This window comes from Pyrus communis, chromosome 3, assembly GCF_963583255.1.
Source record: "Pyrus communis chromosome 3, drPyrComm1.1, whole genome shotgun sequence".
Classification (NCBI taxonomy): domain Eukaryota; kingdom Viridiplantae; phylum Streptophyta; class Magnoliopsida; order Rosales; family Rosaceae; genus Pyrus; species Pyrus communis.
Window position 1 is genome coordinate 12,979,144 of NC_084805.1, and position 20,382 is coordinate 12,999,525.

General features: G+C 37.7%; 2 protein-coding genes across 2 annotated transcripts; one reads left to right on the forward strand and one right to left on the reverse strand.

The window, feature by feature from the left end:
- Positions 1-334: 334 nt before the first annotated feature.
- On the forward strand, positions 335-1,745 carry LOC137727481 (protein SOB FIVE-LIKE 5-like). Its single transcript, XM_068466335.1, has 4 exons — positions 335-912; positions 1,044-1,127; positions 1,220-1,281; positions 1,416-1,745. The coding sequence occupies exons 1-4, from the start codon at positions 451-453 to the stop codon at positions 1,429-1,431; spliced, it is 624 nt and encodes a 207-aa protein (XP_068322436.1). The 5' UTR covers positions 335-450; the 3' UTR covers positions 1,432-1,745.
- Positions 1,746-17,288: 15,543 nt separating this feature from the next.
- On the reverse strand, positions 17,289-18,522 carry LOC137730170 (uncharacterized). The gene is made up of 3 exons (XM_068469234.1): positions 18,209-18,522; positions 18,060-18,106; positions 17,289-17,614 (listed from the first exon to the last, which is right to left on the reverse strand). The coding sequence occupies exons 1-3, from the start codon at positions 18,423-18,425 to the stop codon at positions 17,483-17,485; spliced, it is 396 nt and encodes a 131-aa protein (XP_068325335.1). The 5' UTR covers positions 18,426-18,522; the 3' UTR covers positions 17,289-17,482.
- Between the last annotated feature and the right edge of the window lie 1,860 nt (positions 18,523-20,382).

The following is a 20,382-nucleotide window of genomic DNA, read 5'->3' on the forward strand; positions in this document are numbered from 1 at the left end:
TCTCTCTTACATGCAACCAATTTAATCCTCCTCGATCCCAACTGGCATTTTTTATTCATTCTCACAAACTGCTGAATGGGAAATTAAATAGGCGAGTCCAAGTCAGGACAAAACAAGTCTAAGATTTGAGTTCAAATTATTCCCCTATTTTCTTTCTTTCTTTCTTTCTTTCTTTTTAAATTCATTCCATACCCTCCTATATATTTACATTAACTTTTGTTGTCCGAAGTCCAAATATAGAGAGACACATTCCACCAGTCCTCCATTGAGATATATCATATATCAATATCTACTTAATTAATTAACTAGAGAGAGAGAGAGAGAGAGAGAGAGGTGTATTGATATTCATCTATATATATATATTTACCTCTCTCTCTCCCTCTGTCTTTGTGTTATTAAAAGGAAAAAAAACCATTGAGATTATAGCTTGTGAAACGGAGAGTAGAAAAAATGAATGTGTTGGCCTCAGAATGCAGTAGTGGTTGTGAGTCTGGTTGGACTATATACTTGGAGCACTCTAATTATCTTTCTCGTAATCCAAGTGCTTCACGCAGCAGAGATAATAATTGCAAGAGCAAGTCCGATTTTTGTGGTAAACAAGTTATTCATGATAAGGAGGAGGATGATGAAGAAGAAGATCAGTCAATGGTTTCTGATGCATCTTCTGGGCCTCCACATTTCAATGAAGATGAAGTTTACTTGGATGAAAACAACAGCATCAACAATAATTATGGGTCCTTTTATCCTCCTCAAATATCCAAGGATGCTGGAAATTTGAAGTTTGGAAGAAAAAGGCAGCAGAGAAATAATATCAAAGGAAAAGGTAGGCGCTCATGTGGTGATCAACAACAACAACAACAACCATCTTTATTAGATGACACTGCTAGCTCTCCTGTCTTCAACTACTCCAAGGTAATTAGTATTTAATTAATTAAGCTCAACTTCATTAGTGTGGCTAATTTTTATCAGCATGCACTGATATATCTATTAATGTTAATTTTTTTGGATTATATTTGATGGGTTTTATGATTTTTTTTCTGCAGAACAACTTCATTGTGTCAAATAATCAAGCTTCTGGAGACAGTGTTCTGGATTATTCACAAGGTTTCTCATCTACACATTTTAAGGTACTTGTTTTTTGCTTAGTAATTGTATTATTTTTGTTTTTGGCTTTATATAGTTTGAAATGGTTACTGATCAAAATATTAAGTTCTTGCAGGGGAGATCTGCATACCAAGACCACTGTGGTTTCTTACAATCTACTCCATCTGGAAATAACCAGTTGAGTCCTCATCTTTTTCCTTTTTCTTGAAAAACATTATTACAATTTATGCATTAGTTTACAAATACATTGTAGTTTTTAATTTCCTTGTGTTCTTTAAACTGAATGAGTTTCTTAATTTCTTGACATGCAGGTGGTTTCAAGGGTAGTTAGCTACTCAGCTTCTGCTCTTTGTATTCTACTAGCTGCATGATTGTACGGAAGCTGCTGCATTAGTTGCTAGCTCTAGGAGTAGGGAATGGTGGGGGGGAGAGGCTCCAAAAGTAGATGGAATTTCGATCTCAAAAGGGATCTTGCATGTTCTTTTTTTTCTTTTCTTTCATATTTTTCTTTTACCTGTCAATTCGATAGAAACAACCTAAGAGGAGAAGTTGGAAACAAACCTTCCTGCTTTCAAACTTAATTGTTTTTATTTGTCAACTAGCAGGTGGTGCAAATGAGCTGGCATTTTTTACTTACTATATATACTCCTCCACCTTCTGTTCAACAAATTGGAAAAAGGCTAAGCCTTTTAAATTAGGCAATCTATGTGTATCCATTATCCAATGCAGCACTTAATTATTTTCTAGACACTTAATTATTTTCTATTTTTTTGTACGTTTAAGCTGATTTTTGTTTATTATGCGTTATTCAATTTTAATGTCATAAATAAATAAGGGTGTACATGAGAAAAAAAATAGTGCGGGAAATGGAAATCCATTTTTTATGGATCCAAATCATGCTATTTGTACCATACCATTGCAGTTCCTAAAATAAATCAGTTGGTAAATAATTAAGGAATGAATAAATAGGTCTTAAGCGATAATCGTGTCTCCATATCACAGCTACCCAAAATTCTAAGCAATTCCAAGCTTCTAATTCCATAACTTAATGAAAACCAGTTTCGAAAAATGGTATTTTCATAACAATTAAGTAAGAAAAATTGAGGTTTAATTAGTATCATGTCTTCTTTTGACTACTATTCGATCTGGAGTTTCTTCTCCAGATTCGGAGTTTCTGACTACAATTCATGTACTATAGATTTTTTCAATAATTAATTAAGGCACTTTCTTGAGTGCTTTGGAGAACCCGGCATTTGAGATGTTTTGATTGTTAAAATATAAAAATTAAAATCTAACTGTTAAAACAATCGAATTAGTGAGTATTCTGGAGCACCTAAGAATTTTTTATTAATCAAACCAGCTAAATCAAATGGTAAGAACAAAAATGAAGAATCCACCTACCTCCTTTCGCTAGTACACAAATTACATGATAAAAAAAGGTTAAATAATCATCACATTTTATTAGGTGGGATTTCCCTCATCAAATCTGCATTGTATAGATAATGCTGTCGATCAATCTATCCAGAAGTAAAACCAAAACCTTTGGAAAAAAATTAAAAAATAAAACTTTAGACATTAATAAGGACAAGACCCTTGATGTCCCTAGTGTCCGGACAAATTCTCCATCCATGCATGCTGAATGATAAATATTTCTTCTCTCTTAAAAAATTTAGGGCTTAAAAATGCATATGAAAATCCGAGACAACTTGATGTAAAAGTGTACGAGTGATGGGCAGTCTGATCAGAGTACAGAAAAGAGTTAAAAAATGAGGAGGCAAAGGCCAAACTAAAATGTTAGCATATTTGATATGCATATTCACGTAATCGAGTGTAATGATGTTTTAGGATTCATATAACCGACCTTATTTAGTGGGAAAATGTTTTGTTGTTGTTTGTTTGTTGTTGTATTTGATATGCATATTTTTCATGATCCTATTTCTCTACAGCCCAGGAGATCCTGCCTGAAATCTCCCTGACCTAATGGAACATGCCCCATCTTGTTTAATCTGTGCTTCTTTATCTCATTTGGAAGGATCCCAATTTTTTATTTTTATTAAGTATTTTATATACTATTTGTTATTGTAATTTTGCACACTCCAAGCTTGTCTGCTGTGAAGCTGTCATTGGACTTTATTTCATGCACAATTATGTGTCATTCTTTGGCATTCCTTATTCCCTAAAAAACTATTCCTATTGAAATAAAAACTTTGTTTTCTTTTCAAAAGGTTGAAAAAGGATAAAGATAATATGAAACTTGGGAATTTACGATGTCAAAGTTGTCAAAACAGTCCTCCCACATGTTGTTTTGGATTATTAAATTTGGGGATTGAGTAATAGGAGTCTTCCATGCAGTCGATCAAAAACCCAAAAACAATGGAAAGAAACATAAAATAAAGGACACGGATTGATAACTTACAGGTAACAAGGTATTCTTGTTTCATTGCAAATCACAAGCCAATATTACAGAGTGACTATAAAATAACAAAACGAAAAGTTTATACACTTTTATTAAATTGCAATTCATCCATAACTAAGGAGTATTGACTCCAATTATTATTCTAAAAGAGTATCAAGCAATTTAAAATCATATATATAAAGTGATGGTTATATAGTTATGTTTTGCCTCACTGCATTCCATCATGTTGCAGAAAGGCACGTACGGATAATTGGATAAGAATACAAAAGGTATGGGAAAACATCATTTGCCCTTCCAACCACCTACAAGACAAAACCTTCAATTCCTGCAAACATAATAGAATAGAGGGGGAAAGGAAGGAAGGGAAGGGTTATGTTGTTTCTTATTGTGTTGTAACATTGAGTCCCAGCTTCCTCCAGTGCCATTTAATTTCAAGTGTTCCCAAATCGTAAGACAAAGTCTCAGCAGCTCTTATCGTCTCTGCAATGGACCTGCATGTCCTGCATGAAAAATTATGAATTAGTGAGAAGGTACCTGCACCTGCAGGCTGCAGCTATAGGAGCAATGCAAAGATCTACTTTCTTAGAATTAGAGATCTTGATCGATATATACAACTCAGGTAGAAAGTGAAAGATCATAATATCGTAGCAAAGGTTCTTATTGCACCCCAATATAATAGGGTTTGAGAAACAAATGTGTAGGTTTACTCCAAATATGTTCGGGGTACAGCCAATGAATACTTTATCGGGTACTTGCCCAATACCATGAAAAACTATTGAAATTCGAATTTTTATTCCTAGCTTATTATAAGAAAAACAGAACAGTGATTCTTACAATCTTACTCCACACCCAAAATAAGAATTGAACTTAGTATGAAAGAAAATTGCAATTACCACGTGGACATATTAGTGCATTTACCATCTATTATGAAATATGTTAACAAATGAAAGGAAGATAAACTAATTTTAAACATATTTTTATTCTATTGATACACAAGAAAGGAGAAGATGACAAATTACCATGACGATTACATAACGAACGAAGGACTACACCTTATTACCACTTAATTCCTACGAAAGTACAAGAGGCGTATTTGTAAAGACCTAATCTTGAAACAAACAAGAGAGCAATCTTGAAACCCTAGTCACAAATATGAAAGCAATCATAATTCTCATTCTACTAGGAAACCTATTACATAAATTACAAAAAATACCTAAACATAAAAATAAACCAAATTGCTAAACTTTTCAAACACATTAGCCATCCAGACTTAAATTGTTTTTCTTTTCCTTGTGAGTTCTTGTTGACCCTAAAAACTACTTAGCCTACGTGACGTGCAGGCTGAATAGCTAATAAGTTAACTACGTCATTCGGTTGAATGCAAGGCGTGCCAACTCGTCAGCCGAGCTTGGCTTGGAGAATGAATGAATGTTGATGTGGCGTTGGGCACGCTGATGACTTCTGAATCTTACAACTGCGGCCAAAGAAGGAACACATCTCGGCCTTCGAATTCTAGAGCCTGAAGACAAGGCTACTAGTTCTGCAAAGTTCAATAAATATTTGGCGTTCAATGTGCTGAATGCCTCAACCTGGTAACACCTAACTTCGGCGAGAAGGCTGATGAGATGACCTCTTCCAATAAGGACTCGGAAATCCCTACTGACCGAGACTTGGGTAGATAACCAATCGGTCTCGAAGCAATGATGTTTAGCCAAACTGAAGGTGTTCCTCAGTTGGCTAATTCTACGACTCCTGTGTTGTTTATCTAAACTGAAGATGTTGCCGGTTGCCACCACAATGTTGCTTATTCAAACTGAAGATGCGTTGACGAGAAAAAGGAAAATAAAAATCTCAAGATCTTTGAGAGGTTTCACATAGAGTGAAAGTTTGCGCATGGCAAATTTGTGTGTTGATTTGAAGGGGTTTTGAATGATGCACACTGGCCTTCCCATACCCCGATGTCCTAAGGACATCGGGATGGTCACGTGCTGGCCGACACCCGAAGGGTGACAAAAGCCACTTAATTTAAGCAAATGCTAAGAAATAAGCTAAAACATGCAATAGGGACTAATAACACAAAATTAAAGTTCAACTACTAACTATTAAAATTAGGAAAATACATGACATATTTAGAGCATACGTCTATTATAGAGTACAAGCGGAAATTTAGAAGAGTGCTATTACAATAGGTGCCGAAGCAGAGAAGATATAGCACGGAATCAATGGTAGGGAAATTCCTTGTAGCTCAGATCGTAATCCTCGTTCATAGGTCCTGAAGGGAACGCAAAACAAACATGAGTGAACCAAGTTGATATACATATATATATATATATATATATATATATATATATAATAATAATAATAATAAAACAGTTATCAACATACTAACCCCCCAAGTTTTATGAAAACACATATATCATGATAAACATAGGTTTTCCGAAACCTAGCATGCGGTGCAATATCTCAAATCATAACTTGTATATATAATAATCACTAGTGAATGTTCGATAACCCCCAGGCCCCATGCCGACTCCCCGTCTCTGAGCAGACAGTCAGAGAAAAATACACTTCAGGCCCTATGCTGGTTCCATGTCCCTGTGCTAAATAGCCGGAGGAAACATACTTCAGGCCCTATGCCAACACCAAACCGTCGCCCGGGACGGACCAGAAGGGAGTTCAAAACCTTCAAGCTTAGAAAATGAAAACCAAAAGCAACAAAACTCATAACAAAACCTCTATCCCTACATCCCATAGCGGAAAGGACCACTAGGTAAGTACAAAACCAGTGAACATACATATATTGAAAAGAAACTTCATAGTATAAAGTCATTCATCATATATACTATAAAGAAGTGTTCTAAATATGTTCTAAATATCATATCGTCATCCGTCGGATATTCTATAAGAACACGGGTTATAGGAAAAATAGTAATAATTCAAACTAGCCTCAGTAAGCATGTTATCTCATAAAATATTTCATAAAACATAGTCATCAAATCATGCTTTTCATTTATGCATTTCTAATATGAAAACATGCATTTTTAGAAAGGGTCCACTCACCGTACACTGTTGGTGCAAAGCCGTACCAAAAAGGAATAATGAAATCACTGCTATTAATTGCACCTATTCACACAAAGGGTACCTTCAGTCAAACTCTACTCAAACGATTGAATTTGGGAAACGGACTTCAAAAACGGGTCCAGGACATCGAAATTAGCCTAGAAAAGGTCCTGGACGAAAATCGAAAAAGTCAACCTGGGTCAACCTGGTTTAGGGTTTGGCTATTGGCTCCGATTATGGTTAAAGGATTTAGGACATGGGTTAGGAGCTCTCTGGGCTAGGCCCATACCCACACGGCCCAAGGGCTTAATTAGAAAGGGTTTTGGGTTTGTTGACATGGCCCTAAGGCCTTTGGGTCTTACAGAATTTAAATAAAATAAAAAAGGAAAAGGACTGAAACAAAACGGGCTTAAGGCATGTGGGTTTGAGAAATAGCCTGAAAGGCCTGGTGCGAAACGGAGAAGAATGTCGGAGCTTCTACAGCTCTGGCCGACTGCAAACGTACACTCTAGACCCCGATCTAGGTATCAAAATGAAGAACTAGATGAGAGCAATGTTTTTATACCTTTGGTTTGCCATAGAATGGTTGGAGATGATTGAAAAATCCCTTAACAACCACGAGCTCGCTGAAGATGAGTGAACTTTCCCCCTAGCCGATCTAGTTCTAAAACCTTGGAAATAACAAGATAATACTCAAAAATCACATCCAATCATCTCACTAACACGGAGAGAGGAAAAATCCAAGGCTTACCATGATTTCTAAGGATAAAGAACTTCACCGGAGTTCTTGGCTTTCCACTGTCCTCGCTGCGATGGGAGAGAGAGAAAAGAGTGAGGTTTTGATGATGGTGATGGTGTCTTCCCTCGAGCAGGTGTAGCTATGGGTGTGTGTGTGGTCACAATGTAAAAGAGGAAGAGAAAAAAATGAGAGTTTCAAGAGAGAGAAGGGAGAGAGTGCAGAAAAAGAGAGTTGAAATAAGATAGAGAAAAGGGGTCACAAGTAGGGGATCGAAAAGTGAAGTGAGGTGAGCTGGGGTGCTGCCACGTGGCAGCCTGGGGACAGAAAGAATCCCACTTTAGATCCAGATTGGGTGAAAGAATAGGGTCCAAATTGATAATTCTATTAATTTTTTAGGAGAATTACATAATTACATTTATAAGCGGGGGCGGGTGTAACACACACCCCTCTCTATTTATAGTAGCAATTTCCTCATGGTCGAGAGTCCCATTAGGACTAGAATTCCTTAACCTAATCCAGATAGGTCTTGGCCAATCCTGATACTTGTAGGATTCTGCACCAAGCTCTTTAATTACCCAAATTTATTCTTGATTCTTGGCATCTTTTCTGATTCAAAGTATACCTAGCTTCTGAAGATTCCTGGTTGTACGAGGACTCCACTACAAGACAACAGTTCATTTATCATGGGCTTTATGAGCCTATTATAAAAAAGTACAAATTTACTAAGGGTATAATAAGCACATGATGAATAACAATTTTTTATCACGAGAAAATCTTAACTCGTTGTAAAATAGAAATTAATGACCACGCGTAGAATTTTACGTTGTAAATATAATAAGTCACCACAAGCATTGCTAGTGGTCAATATTGTTAATATCCACATTACCTTTTTGTTATCTACTACAGTCATAATACGTGATAGAATTGTACATACTTTGTGACATCCCACATCGCCCAGGGGAGTGATCCTTAAATGTATATTCCCATCCTTACCTAGCACGAGGCCTTTTGGGAGCTCACTGGCTTCGAGTTCCGTAGGAACTTCGAAGTTAAGCGAGAAGGGGGCTAGAGCAATCCCATGATGGGTGACCCACTGGGAAGTTGCTCGTGAGTTCCCAAAAACAAAACCGTGAGGGAATGGTAAGCCCAAAGCGAACAATATCGTGCTACGGTGGTGGAGCCGGCCCGGGAAGTGATCCGCCCCGGATGTGACAAATTGGTATCAGAGCCTAACCCTGGTCGCGAGTGTGCCGACGAAGACGTAGGGCCCCTAAGGGGGCTGGATTGTAACATCCAACATCGCCCAGGGGAATGATCCTTATATGTATATTCTCATCCCTACCTAGCACGAGGCATTTTGGGAGCTCACTGGCTTCGGGTTCTATCGGAACTCCAAAGTTAAGCGAGAAGGGGGCACGAGGCCTTTTGAGAACTCACTGGCTTCGGGTTCCGTAGGAACTCCGAAGTTAAGCGAGAAGGGGGTTATAGCAATCCCATGATGGGTGACCCACTGGGAAGTTGCTCGTGAGTTCCCAAAGGGGGTCATGCTACGGTGGTGGACCGGGCCCGGGAAGTGATCCGCCCCGGGCGGGGATGTGACAATTGGAATCAGAGCCTAACCCTGGTCGCATGTGTGCCGACAAGAACATCGGGCCCCTAAGGGGGGTGGATTGTGACATCCCACATCGCCCAGGGGAGTGATCCTTAAATGTATATTCCCATCCTTACCTAGCACGAGGCCTTTTGGGAGCTCACTGGCTTCGGGTTCCGTAGGAACTCCGAAGTTAAATGAGAAGGGGGCTAGAGTAATCCCATGATGGGTGACCCACTGGGAAGTTGCTCGTGAGTTCCCAAAAACAAAACCGTGAGGGCTTGGTAAGCCCAAAGCGGACAATATCGTGCTGCGGTGGTGGAGCTGGCCCGGGAAGTGATCCGCCCCGGGCCAGGATGTGACATCAAACATCTTTGAAATTTGAAATTTTCACAGCTCCTGGACGCTTATCAAAATATAAAGAAGGAAAAACCAAATTGTAATATGTCCCATCAACTACTGTAAAACTCCGTCTTTCCAAAATTTAGCAAAATTTCAAACATCTATGGCTACCACACTCTCTCTCTTCCTCAAATCCCCTCATTTCTTCTCTCTAGTCTTCCTCGATTTCAAAGGTTAGGGTTTTCCGATTCTCTCTCTGTCGAATGCATCACCACATACGACGATGAGGAGATTCTACAACGAGATCAAGGGATTGAAGCTGAAGGATTTGCCCAACCACAATAAGACAATGCTGTTTGTTGACTTTGCCAAGAAGAATCCGCAGAAACGCTTGGACTACTACCAAGCCAAGTACATCCAAACTAGCTCCGTCGACCCCCTCCTCTATGTCTGGTTCGGTGGCACGATCTTCTCCTACCTGGTCGCTCTTCCCGAGGGGCACTACCACATCAAGCATGCCAAAGAGCAAGGCCATTGCCCTCGATCATACAAATGGTATATTCCTTCAGTTTTTCAATTTTTTTTTTTGTTTTCAGCTTTTCTTCTTAATTTTATGGGTCAATAATTTGGTTGGTCAAAAAAAAAAAAAAAAAAAAAAAAAAGGAATTCGTTTGTTAAAAATTCGATAAATGTATTTGTGGTTTCACATGGGTTACTGGATGATATTTATGTTAAATCTGAGTATTGTCAACAGAGATCTTTTGCAAGCTATGAGAAATCACATTAATATTAAACGAAGAACAAACAGGCTTTATATAAGCCTTACACAGTAACTGAATGAAAACCATGCAGCCCATGTTGAACATAAACCTAAACGTGGTAGAAGACTAAGTCTGAAGGAAACTGATCCCTAGATTCTAGGGTTTATTTCACCATGCAGTTGAAACTGCTTACATAATTAACCCTAAACTTACGTAGTGGATAAAACCACTACTTCTAACATCCTCCCTTAAACTGACTGCTAAGCAATTAGTTTACATCTGATTCCAAACACACTCCCATAGACTCCCGCAACTTCAGGAAGGCATCAGTTTTCAATGGCTTGGTTAGTATGCCTGTTATTTGCTCCTGAGTGTTGCAATAAACCAGTTGCACAATTTCATCCTTAGTCAGCTCACGAAGGAAGTGGAACTGTACATCTATGTGCTTGCTTCGACCATGCAGCACATGATTCTTGGAGAGCTTTATTGATGAACTATTATCACAGAAAATCGTTGTAGAGTCTTGCTGAACCTGACCTAAGTCCTTCATTATCCTTCTTAACCAGGTTGCATGACAAGCAGATGAAGCTGATGCAATGAATTCAGCTTCAGTTGTTGATAGTGTAACCACCGGTTATTTCTTGGAAGACCAACACACAGCTCCTGAACCTAACATGAACAAATATCCTGATGTACTCTTTCTATCGTCCAAGTCACCTGCATAATCACTGTCTGTATAGCCTCTGAGCTCAGCATGTTCTCCCTTTCTGTAAAGAACTCCAAGGCCGATTGTGCCTTTTACATATCTCAAAACCCTTTTTGCTGCTGCCAAGTGCATTTCTGTTGGACCTTCCGTAAACCTGCTAATTAAACTTACCACAAACATAGTGTCAGGCCGAGTGGCTGTGAGATACATGAGACTCCCCACAATTTGTTTGTAGTAAGTGTTGTCGACCCTCTCACCAGTCAGGTCCTTCGTTAGCTTGGTACTTGGAACAATAGGATTATGCATTGGATTGCAATTCCCCATATTAAACCTCTCCAACACTTCCTGAGCATATTTCTTTTGACAGATGAATATTCCATCTGGTTTCTGCAATACTTCAATTCCAAGGAAGTATCTCATATTACCAAGATCAGTCATTTCAAACTCATTCATCATCGACTGCTTAAACTTACTGAACATGCTTTCATCATTGCCAGTATAAATGAGATCATCAACATAAAGACAAACAATGAGAATGTTACCTCCATCTCCTACTTTGATGAACAAAGTGTGTTCATGGAGACACTTCACAAACCCTTCCTTCAAGAAATAAGCTTCTATACAACTATACCAAGCACGAGAGGCTTGTTTAAGTCCATATAAAGCTTTCCTTAATTTGTAAACTTTATGCTCCTTACCTCTCTGCACATACCCATGTGGTTGTTCCATAAATACTTCTTCGTTGATTTCCCCATGTAAGAAAACACTTTTCACGTCCATTTGATGAATTGTCCATTCCCTTTGAGCAGCAAGTGCAATCACAATTCGAATGGTATCTAACCTAGCCACATGAGCAAAAATTTCAGCATAATCAACCCCATATTCTTGAGCATACCCCTTTGCCACCAACCGAGCTTTGTACTTGTCCACCTCTCCATTCTCATTCAGTTTAGTCTTGTAAACCCATTTAACTCCAATTATCTTCCCTCCTTGAGGTAGATCTGTCAATTCCCAAGTGTTGTTCTTCTCAATAGCTGCTACCTTAACATCCATAGCTTTCCTCCATTTGGCATTTTTCACAGCTTCATTGTAATGAACTGGATCACTACTCGCAAGAAGAGCCAAATGCACCGTTGCTTCCTCTTCTTCAAATAAACCTTCTCCTGTCACATAATCCCGCATCCATACTGGCGGATTTCTAGGTCTTCTTTCTTCTGAACTGGATGAATTTGCTTTTGAGACTTCATCTGATCCACTATTGTTGCTTGTATCATTGTCATTTCCATCGAATCCATCTTCATCTCCTCCCTCACTGTCAACCTCATTAGCTTCACTTGTTATGTCTTCATCATCATCCCATTCCAAATCTGCTATGACCGCTTCATGATGATGCTCATCCCAAACCTAGCTACTGTTCTCATCAAACCTAACATCACGACTAATTATGATCTTCTGTGAGACTGGTTCAAATAGCCGATAGGCTTTGGACCCTTCGCTAACCCCAAGTAGCACACACTTCATACTCTTATCATCCAGCTTGGTTCTCTTGTTGTCTGGGATGTGCACATATGAAATGCACCCAAAAACCCTGAAATAACTTACTGACGGTATCGTACCACTCCATGCCTCCTCTGGTGTTTTGTTTTTTTACTGCAAGTGTGGGACTTCTGTTGAGCACATGAATTGTCCAGTTTGCTGTTTCAGGCCAAAATGTCTTTAGCATCTTCTTCTCGGTTAGTAAGCTTCGAACCATGTTCATGATGGTTCGATTTTTACGCTCAGCTACTCCGTTTTGCTGCGGGGTGTAGGCTGCAGTTAACTGTCGTTGAATCCCATTCTCAACACAAAACTCAACAAACTCATGAGATGTAAACTCCCCTTCCCGATCTATGCGCAGACTTTTAATGCTTGCGTCAGTCTCATTCTCAACAAGACTTTTGAAGACTTTAAAAAATCGAAAAGCTTCTGACTTCTCTACCAGGAAATAGACCCAAGTCTTGCGAGTAAAATCATCAATAAAGGTCAGTAGATACCTGTTCTTACTGTTGGATGCAGGCTTTATTGGTCCACATATGTCTGCATGAATGAGTTGTAGACTTTGAGAAGCCCTCCAGGTACTCCTTTTTGGAAAGGGTTTCTCAGCTGCTTGCCTACCATGCAATTCTCACGCACTCTTGAGGAGTCCTTTATCTGAGGCAGTCCATTCACCATCTGCTTCTGTTGGAGAGTCTTTAAGCCACCAAGACCCAAGTGCCCATAACGACAGTGCCACAGCTGAACTGGATCATCTGTGAGAGCATTGAAACATGCCTGGACACTGAGTTGATGCTGAGCAACAATAATAAACATGCGGTTTGCAGCCATAATGGTCTCCATGATCAGTCCTCTCTCAGGGTGATAGATCTTGCACCTTCCATGTTTAATGAGAATAGCAAGACCTTTCTCCTAAAGCTGACCAATGCTTAAAAGGTTGTTCTTCAAAGCAGGCACATAGAAAACCCCTGTGAACACCTGAGTCATCCCACTCACTTGTAGTCTAATGTTTCCTTTCCCCAAAACAGTCATACTAGTATTGTTCCCTAGTTTCACACTTTCTCTAAAACTTTCATCAAAGTCAAAAAATAGCTCCCTCTTACCACACATATGATTGCTGCACCCCGAGTCGAGGAACCAAATATCTTCTTTGACCTCTGGAGCATCTACATACGCCATTAGCAACATCTCTTCACTAGCCTCAGCATAATTGACCTTTGCTTCCTTGTCTTTCTTAGGACACTCATACTGAAAGTGCCCTAATTCATGACAATTATAGCACTCAATTGTTGACTTGTTAAAGGTTTGTCGACCTCTCCCTCTGCCTCTTCCATGAAAGGTTCCTCGACCACGTCCTTTTCCTCCAGAGTTCTCTTCATAGACCACATTTAGTGCTTGCTCCTCCACAACATGTCCGATCATCCGTTGTTCATGTACCAACAAACTGCTTTGCAGTTCATCAATTGAGAGAAGATCTAAATCTTTGGATTCCTCAATTGAACAAACCACATAATCATACTTAGGAGTCATCGATCTCAGAATCTTCTCAATAACTTCTACATCTGTTAATTTGTCACCGTTGATTATTCTCTTGTTGGCTATGGTCAGAGTTCGACCAAAAAACTCATTCACAATCTCTTCTGTCCTCATGTGAAGCATCTCAAACTCCTGTCGAAGTGCCTGCAACTGTGCTCGCTTGACACGAACAGTCCCTTGATACTTTTGCTTCAATGAATCCTAAATCTCCTTAGCCGTATCCTTGTTCAAGATTGTTTCCAAAACAGCTCGATCAATTGCGTGAAACAAATAATTCTTAGCCTTTAGATCTTTCAACTTTTGATCCTCAAGCACCTTCCTTTGCCCCTCCGCGAGTGAGGCTCCTTCTGCTATTGCAGTGATTCCATGCTCTACAATGCTCCAATACTCCTTTGAACGTAGAAAATTTTCCATAAGCATCGCCCAATGGTCATAATGCCCATCCAGTTTCGGAATGGATGCTTGCACAAAACCACTTCCTTCTCCTGCCATATTCTCGTATATCTTCACTCAAAAATTACTTTCTCTCAAGCTTTAATCAGAAACCCCAAGTTGGGGCTCTGATACCAAATGTTAAATCTGAGTTTTGTCAACAGAGATCTTTTGCAAGCTATGAGAAATCACATTAATATTAGACGAAGAACAAACAGGCTTTATATAAGCCTTACACAGTAATTGAATGAAAACCATGCAGCCCACGTTGAACATAAACCTAAACGTGGTAGAAGACTAAGTCTGAAGGAAACTGATCCCTAGATTCTAGGGTTTATTTCACCATGCAGTTGAAACTGCTTACATAATTAACCCTAAACTTACATAGTGGATAAAACCACTACTTCTAACAATTTATTTGATTTAGGGGGTATTGTGTAAGAACATTTCATTGTCGATTTTTCCGATCAGTGGATGCTTCAATTTTGTATCTGTTTGTAAATAATTGTTGATTTCATGATGGATTTAACTTGCTTGTCTAATCTAGAGATGTTGAAGAGGGTGTTGTAATATTGTAGATTTGATAAGATGGGAACCTGAAAGAGTCAGAATTATATGTATGCAAGTATATGAACTCTATGCAGGTTGTAGGAAACAATGTGGAATTTTGAGTCACTTGATGAATGTATGAGTCTATCACAATGATTTTTTTTTTCATTCGGTAATCACTTTTTTTACTTGATAATAAATGTGTATTTCCACCTATAGTAGTACAATATATTTTCTTTGATCTATGTGCTTATGTCTATGCAGATAAGCATTCTTAGGCGTAGTACTTCACTCTCAAAGCATTGGGGGCAATAGTTCACTCTCAAAGTCCTTTGTTTGGAGGTGTTCAAAGAAATGTGAAGTCTTCAAGTGACAATGTTATTGTTATTTGAGGTCTATGGATAGTTTGGTATTTCTTAGTATATGTCATCGGTTTTGTTGTTAGCTTTAGTATACTGTTGTAATATTTGAATATGTAATTTTTTATGTAATTATTATATTGTAGTAAACGTGTAATTTTGTTTATAAGTATTATATATATATATATACACACACACACACACAATATTTTATTATTATTTTTATTTTTGGAATTTTTTTTATAACTGACATCAGTCGTGGTCAATTTGTAATCCACAATGGCTATGTGCACGTGGTGTTAGATATGAATCTACCATGGGCATAGTCTGTGGTTATATTACATTTGACAAAGAGCATTGCTAAGTAGAAGCTGAGACTTTTTATCATGTCCAGATTATTAATGGGTACAATATCTGTAGTGGATTGCACTGGGCCAGGCCCATAGTGAGAATATTCCTAACACTTTTTATTAGATCGAGAACAATTATGGACTCAGCCTAAAATGTCATTTTGGATCCAAACAGTTTTGCATCCATTGTTCTATTAATAAAGCACGAGACTTGCATGAGTGGAATAGTGTTTTCAAGTTAGGTCTAATCTCAAAATCCAAATCATGATAGAAGTTCCAACACAAAAGAAAATCAAGATTGAAGTTCGCATTAGGGGTGTTGTTTGAAAAAAACGTATGGCTTTTGGGGGAATAGAGCCTCCTAAACATCTATTTTGGCCAAAAAAAAAAATGTCGGTTTTATTTGAAAGACGTTGAGATTACTAAAAATAAAGTGTTTCATAAAAAGAATCTTTGAAGTACTAATGTACTTAAATGACTTAAAAGTATTTTAAAGATTTTTTACCAAACGAAATCATAACCACTTTTAGTTGGCATAAAGCCTTTTCGCATTGGAGGCAGATTATCTATTCTCCTGTTTAGGTGTTCTTTCCATTTCTTTCATTTTGTGCGATCACCGTTAAGTCACGTTAACATTTTATATTAATTTTTTTTATAGAGATAATAAGAAAAAAAACAATAGGAATATAAAATATTGACGTGGCTTAACGTGACCGCACAAATAAAAGGGAATGAGAAGGACATCCAAACAGGAGGGTAGACAATCTACCTTCCAAACTCCTTTTGCATTTCCATAAACAGTTCCAGACAGGCCTATTTGTCTGTCTGTTAGCATTCCATTTGATGTTCTATTCTGCTTTTCATAATGACATAAAATTAACATTTAACTCTATTTTGCAGACAATTCCCTTTGAGTTAATGTGGTAAACTAATTTATTCCAAATTCCAATAAAATTCAGTAAAATGGTTTGGTTTGTCTATAACTAATGCAGATTCTGTCATGAGTATTCAATCAGGCTCATTGACATTGATAAAGGCTTAAACTGTTTGTTTGATGATTTTGGTTTTGATGGTTGTGTAATACTGAACCGGATCGAGTTCTTGGAGAAGAAAAAACCAGGTTTATACAGAGTTGGAAGTGGCTTCCGCTTTAACCGGTTAGGGTTCAATGCTCCAATGAAGGATTCAAAGGACAGAGTTTGCTGGATGAATTCCTGGCACTACAGGAGGAGCTACTTATATGAATGCTGGAGCAAATGGGCAGGAAACTTCTAATGCCGAACATAGTGTTGAATTTGTAAGTTTGTAAAAATAGTCAATAGATGGGAAGTTTCATAGACTTCACAGGACTGATCTTGTTTTCGGGTACCGTTCATCTCCTTTTAAAGGTATGGAAGAATTAGCAGTCATCATTGCTGTTACATTTGAACTGCATCACTCCTAAACTTGTAGGGGAAGTGATTTCCAAATACCCTTTTCTCCCCTAGATCAATGTTTATTTCTAACTTTAGGATTGAATAAATCAAAAGAGAACCAAGATTTATAAATAAACATGAGTGTGAAGAAGGAGAAGGGGCGTATGGAAATCATTTCCCAACTTGCAGATGCTTATGGGTGGTGTGGCTAAATTTGCAGGAGAAGAATGTCTCAACCGGTTGGGGAACAATCCGCTGGCTCGGTCTTCCACAATCCATTGGACAGCAGCCGAGATTGAGAAAGTCAGGTTGAATGGGTTTAGAGTGGGAGGGGCAATGGTATCCGAAATGCATGCAGATTTCTTTATAAACTGCGGTGACACAACCTCTAAAGACATGCTTCACCTCCTTCCTTGCCTTTGATTCATACGGAATTAACCGATGTGAACGAAAACAAAGACAGATGATTTGCAAAGACTCTACATAATTTAATTGCTGATAAAAATATTCATTCAAATCGAAAAGATTTGTGCAACTAAGACACCAGATGAGCAGCTTCTTTGCTTTCAATTTTAAAATTTTGAAGTATTCACTTGTTATTTTGAAGCCAATCGAGAATACCCTTCTCTGATTCTGTAAGCTCCCCTTTCTTGGCCCTAATAGTTCCTTCCTCAAACTCAAAGTAGTCCTTGTAATTGCGCTTGAAATAACTGTCCATTCTCTGCAACATACATATATATATAGACACATATATGTAAAACAACAAGATGTGAAAACAATAATAAATGCATTATTTATATGAGTGTTGCTATTTAGACACTCTCTAATACTAGTGAATACTACGTGCAATTGTGGGGTCCATCTTTATTCATCTCTTGTAGAGAGCGTGTCAGTTTTCTATGGCTAAATAACATTATTGTATTTAGACCCCATGGAAACGAAATTATACACTATTGCTCCTCTAGCATTTCAAAGAACACACCACCTCCTTGTACAACATTCATAAATAAAACCATATATTTCTGGAAAACATATTGAAGAATTAGTAGACCGGTGTTACCTAGTGGGCATCCCCTTGCACCGAAGTTCGAATTTCCCAATAAATTATTAGACATGTTTAGAATATTGCATTATGAAAAAAAATGTTGTAAAATTAGAAATGTTACCTCCTTGTCATTCTTGGCCTTGTTCTCTTCTGACTTCTTCAGATACTCTGATACAAATTTCAATCACTACTAAATAAGTAAACGAAAAACCAACAAAAAAAAAAAAAAGCAGGGGCAAAATAAGCACAATGAAGAGATAAGCACTTTACTTTTCAGAAGCTCAGCCCCAGAGTCACTGAGTGGAGGAGTAGCAACTAGAGCAGATAAGAGAAGCCCTCTTCTTCCAATATCATTGGTGCTTGTGGCCGAAGTGCTTTTCTTTGGTGCTTTTTTCTGCTTTCTGTGAACCGCCTGCACATTTGATGAAGCAAACTTGTTCACAGTGACAGTCAGTGCCATCAAAATGCTCTGGCCTATTGAGCTCATGGCTTTTGTACTACCACCACCAGTTTTCTGAGCATATAGATGACGACGATGAGGTTATCTTTTGGGTTCAGCTCTTTGTTTACAATTCCACGTCAGCGGGCTTGAGGCTATAGAAGGGCTTATCACTAGTGGTTCCAAATTGAAATTTGCTTATATATAATAAATTTTTTAGTTAAAATAGTATCTGAGATTTGCATATTTTCTCACTTTAGTCCCTGAGATTTGAAATCAATACAAGTGGTCATTGAGCTTGTCCACCATCAATTATTTTGGTCATTCCGTGAATAGTTATGTTAAATAAAGATTAAAATGACAAAACTACCCTCAATTTATAAACAATAGGCCAAAATGATTTGACAGAAATTAAGGATATTTTTATCATTTTAATCTTATTTATTGGAGATTTTTCGCGGAATGACCAAAATGCTTAATGGTGGACAAACTTAGAAACCAATTCTTTCGATTTTAAATCTCAGAAACAAAAATGAGAAGTTATGAAAATCTCATGGACCATTTTGGATTAAAAAAACTTATATAATATTACTTTTCTTTACGTAGAGAGGGTTCGAACCAATGTCATCTTTCAACACTGAAAGGAAAAGTAATATTAGACTAATAAGTTAATAACAAATTCATAGTAGCTTCTTTACTAATAACAAATTCATAGTAGCTTCTTTACCAATAACAAATTCATGGTAGCTTCTCTATGTGACTTTTGCAAGTATGAATAGTAAACGATTGCTGAATCCTAAAGTTTTACTCCCATTACTCCATTATAAAATTGGGGAGGGGGTAACTGTAGCTTAGCTACGGTGAATCTGAAATTGGGGGAATTTCAGTTTATTTACGAAATTACCACTTCATCTTCCAAATTTCTTTTTTTGGCAGAGGGTCTGGGTGAGGCCCTTTGGGCCATGCGTTCGTTTACGTTGTGTTTAAGGGCGGGATTTTTAAGTTGAACAGGGACCTTGCAGAGAGAGGGAGTGAGGCCCGTTCCTACAAGATTTCATACAGAAAATTTTTTGGGCTGTGCCTGTGGTTATTTAAGCTACTTGCTAGAGAATTGGTTATTGAATTTTCTGTATATTTTTCTGGGTGTGATCTAAAACAAGTTGAACTTGATTAGATGCTTACTGATCCTGCTTATGCGTATCTTTTTTTATAGTGCATATTACTTTTGAATAATAATATTTCTGTATAAATTTGGTTATTGAAAAAGCAAATTGTTTAACTGTGGAATATCTGGTTATTTTTCCATTGAATGGTAATTTAGTTGCGGTTTGTTGTCATAGTTTCATAGGAAGAATTTGTGAAGGCGCTTTGAGAATTTGAAGCCACTTAGCAATCCTTTCCGAGAACCTGTAGTGATCCTAGTATGAGTCTAACTCTGCCTTGATCATGGCTCAACAGAGAAAATTCATGGAATATCTTCTTTATAAGCGCCATACACTAGCCCGGGATTTATATCTTTTGTAGGATTGACATGTCCATATCCATAAGCAAATCCACTATTGAAAATGTTTTTGCTATTATTTATGATCCAAGTTGTATACACAAAAGAGAGTTGCTAGCTCAAAATCAAAATTCAAAAAGATCATTGCTTCACATTGTGATTCTAAGCCTTTCATTTCCATATACAAAATTTAACCCTATATGTCATACTATCACTTATAGTCCTTTTATGCAAAGGGAACCCCATTTGTTTTTTTGTTTTTCGTTTTTTTTTTAAAAAATAAAAATAAATGGGGATTAGTTATGGGACCACTCTACATCAAACTTCAATGATCCGAACCGTCTGTTTTGTAAGTCTGGATTCATAGATCATCCTTTAAAAAATTCAATTCAATCCGGAACCATTTGCCAATTTAATTATCATGATGAAATTTCATTGTTTCTTATAGAACAAAACATTCGTTAATATTTTTGAACTCAATTAGATGTCTTAAATATTTTAGAT